We start from the raw sequence: 3,769 nt of genomic DNA on the forward strand, positions 1-3,769 counted from the left end.
CGCCTTGGGCCAGGTGTCTTCATTCCCACAGCCGAGGGTGGGATGGGAAAATGCTCTTTAATCCGACTTCTGACTCTTCTGGATATTGTCTCAATCATCTATCAATACTCTTCTCCAATGACGTAGTTACCTGTCCATCTGTCCGATCATCTAGCCACTTGTCCATTTGTCCAACCCTCCATGATCTCTACAAGTCTAAATGTCCAAACCTCTAGACAAGGATTGGTCAAACTAACCTTCTCCATCTCTACCTGTCTATTTGTCCAATTATCTAGCTACAGTATGTGTCCATTTGTCCAATTCGCCATTATCTCTACCTGAAAATCCATCTCTACCGGTCCATCTCTCCAATCCTCCATCATTCAGCTACTTGTCCAATCATCTGTCTATTTAACCATTTTGTCCTTTAAACAAGGATTGGTCAAACTGACCTCCTGCATCTCTACCTGTCCAATTGTCTAGCTATCTGTCCAGTGCTCTGGACAAAGATTGGACAAACTGACCTCCTCCATCTCTACCTGTCCAATTGTCTGGCTATTTGTCCAGTGCTCTGGACAAAGATTGGACAAATTGACCTCCTCCATCTCTACCAGTTCAATTCTTCATCATATGTCTACTTGTCCATTTGTCCAATCATCTGTCTATTTGACCATTTTCTCCTTTAAACAAGGATTGGTCAAACTGACCTCCATTTCTACTTGTCCGTTTGTCTAATTTTCTATCAACCATCTGCTTGTCTGTCCATTTCTTATTTGTAAATCATCTAACCGGCTGTTGGTCCATATAGCCATGTATTTGTCCCTCTGTCTATTTGTAGTTCATCCATTATCCAAACGTCGGTTTGTCCAACTGAGGTCCATCATCTACCCGTTTGTCCATTCATCATACATTGTCCATCCATTAGTTTTCCAATATTATTCTACCTGCCCAACAATTTCCATCTGTCCATTATGTTTTTGTTTAAATTCTGTTCTGAATGAAAACATCTGCAGTAAATTAAACCATCATTGGACCAGAACCAGAATTCTACTGAGGAAAAGAACCCTCTATTTAAAAACGTTATTAAACTCTCCAGACGGTCCAGTGAAGGTGAGCAGAAGGAAAACCTTCCTCTCTCTCTCTCTCTCTCTCTCTCTCTCTCTCTCTCTCTCTCTCTCACGGTGATGTAAAAATAAGAGCAAGATGATGGATGACCCGCTCCGAACGAACGACTCGGCATCCGACTGCTTCCGCTCGCTCACATTTGGCCGCGCTTGCTGCTGTGTAAACCGACCCGGCCGCTAATCCCCACTAACATACTGGTATTACACCAAAGCCGATGGTGACACCCCGCCACCGAAAGACGAAACGTTCATCTCGCCGCCGTCCGTTCGGCTCTGATGCAACCAGATGCAGCTGCTGGACCTTCTGGGAGGAAGAAAGAAAAGTTTCCTGCAAAGAAATCACCATAAAAATCTGAGATTATGATCTTAAATTTAATTTGGAGAGAAAACCGTTTTAACCTTTCCACCAACACACTTGGTGAGAAAAATTCAAAATGGACGATTCAGGGAAGGATTTGACTAAGTGAATGAAATCGAGCTCAATCAGAGGAGAAATGCACGGAAGTGGATGCATCATGCTCTGGGACCATTTGTTACAAATAATGATGGGACTCGATTAAAAAAATTTTTAGTTGAGATAAATGCAGGGTCTAATTAATGAATTTGATTTAATCAAAAACCAATAAATGTTCTCAACATTGAAAATCTTGGAAATAAGCAACATTTTCAATAAAAAAATAGTTTTTGCTGTTAAATTATTAAATGAATAGATGTGTAGGCTCAACAACAAAGATATTTATTGTTTTTTTTTTATCTGTTATTTTGATTTTTCAACCATCAAATTAGTGCAAAGTATTTCAGGATCACTCACATTCTGCAGTTTTTTTCATTTGAGCCTTGTGTATACAATATTGTAAACACATTAAAAGATGCAAATAACCAAGTATATTCCTGTTTTAAATGACAAACATTTTATTCCCTAAAATGAAATGACAGTATTCCTTTACGCTTGAGCATCTGCAGCTAGAAGAAATACTTCTATAACATCAACATGTGAAAAGTTCAGGCATTTCTGTTTGATTTTTTTTAATATCGGTGGATTGTTTTTTGGATTAGCAGAAGGCCGTAATAGATTTTCTTAACAAATCTGAACCGGGTGAAACTTGAGTTTTTATAGTATGACAGAGCTACAGTCAAGAGTTTTTTCTTTTATCTTAAATATAAGATGTATATATTTTTTTGTACAGTTTTGGCTTAATTACAGCTCCAAAAGTTGCCTTTTTTGAGTCTGTGCACTTCAGTGTTCACTAAAGTAGTTAACGATTATTTTAATCGATTAATCATGATTAATCATTTCAGCCTTTATTTATCTGGTATCATAAAGGTAAGAGTCCAGAGGTTTAAAAATAATTTGTATCGTTTTGACTTTATTACAGCTCTGAATATGTTGTTGTTTCAGCAAATTACTTTTTTTGAGTCTGTATGCTCCAGTTAACGATTAATCGGTTACTAAATTAGCTGACAATTATTGATTAATCACGATTAATCGTTTCAGATTACACTCTTAAATCTACGTTTGAGTTTGTTTTGGGGACTTATTTGTCTTCCCCCCTGGTTTTCTTTGATGTGCTTACGTCCGGGCCTCTCTGTGGGCCCATAACTCAGTCCTGCTGTAACCGGACCCCCTGACCCACATCCACAGATCCTCGGCCATTCTCGGCATCCGCTGTCGAGGAGAAGAAGGGACAGCTGGGATAGCCCCCACCCACCTATCCACCCACCAAGAGAGGGGTTGGGAGAAGAACCCAGCCCACACTGCCTCTTCATGTCCCCTTATGCCCTGGTGTGCAGCTGGGTTATTAATACCGACCAGAACCTCTCCGGCCTGACCCTCCACCCAGTGCAGCGAACCAGCTCTCTGACCTAAACAAGAAGGTGCTGGCAGCTGATTGGACGCTTCATCCACACCAGGAAGTAAAACCCTTTGGTCACATTGTTGGCATCACCTGGCCAAGCGTTGGGACTAAAGGTGACTTGTTCTGGGTAAAACTGGGGCAAAGTTGATCACTTAAAGCCTCTGCCAAGGTTATACGCTGCCACCTAGTGGACAAAAGACACAACTTGTTAATTTTTTTTTAGTGTTTATAGATGTGTTATTAGTTGAATACAGTTACAGATGAAAGCATTTTGACCAGAACGTGGGAGAAATTACAAAACAGATCCGGTAAGGAGGAAAACGTGGGAATCTACACCTCCCAGATTAACAACATGGCCGACGTTTTCTGGTGTTTGTGAGTTCCTGCTGCGCGCATGAAGCGGCAATGGGGGTTCGCCTTGTTTATTGAGGAACGGCCACAGCTGCACAAACACGCAGCGCGGCCGATGGAGGTCCACATGAACGGAGACGGCAGAGAGGAGGAAGTTCACACCTGGCTGTCCCTCGTCCAGAGACGGTTCCTCATCTTCAGGGTTTCGGTCGATCTTTCATCGCTTCGGCATTGTTAAGTAGTTCGGATCTGAGCGTAACGCGACTTGGATCTGTGGAACAACACAGAAGAAAAGATGATGCTCAGATTAGGGCTGAAACGATTAATCGGAATAATCATAATTAATCAATGAAATCGTCGGCTAATTTAGTAATCAATTAACTGGAATATATAGACTCAAAAAAAAAAAAAAAGGAAATTTGCTGAAAAAACCAGCAAATTCAGAGAGGAAATTAAGCC

The 3,769-nt window shown here is 40.9% G+C and overlaps 1 protein-coding gene across 2 annotated transcripts in view; it reads right to left on the reverse strand.

The window, feature by feature from the left end:
- Positions 1 to 1,823: 1,823 nt before the first annotated feature.
- sanbr (SANT and BTB domain regulator of CSR) overlaps positions 1,824 to 3,769 on the reverse strand; it is a 21,631-nt gene continuing 19,685 nt past the window's right edge. For both annotated transcript variants that reach the window (XM_008430374.3, XM_008430373.3), the window contains exon 21: positions 1,824 to 3,581. In XM_008430374.3, the coding sequence (XP_008428596.1) occupies positions 3,545 to 3,581 (37 nt within the window). In that variant the 3' untranslated portion in view covers positions 1,824 to 3,544. The remainder of the gene's footprint in view (positions 3,582 to 3,769) is intronic.

This window comes from Poecilia reticulata, chromosome 15 (genome assembly GCF_904066995.2).
Source record: "Poecilia reticulata chromosome 15, P_reticulata-male-v2, whole genome shotgun sequence".
Taxonomy (NCBI): Eukaryota; Metazoa; Chordata; class Actinopteri; order Cyprinodontiformes; family Poeciliidae; genus Poecilia; species Poecilia reticulata.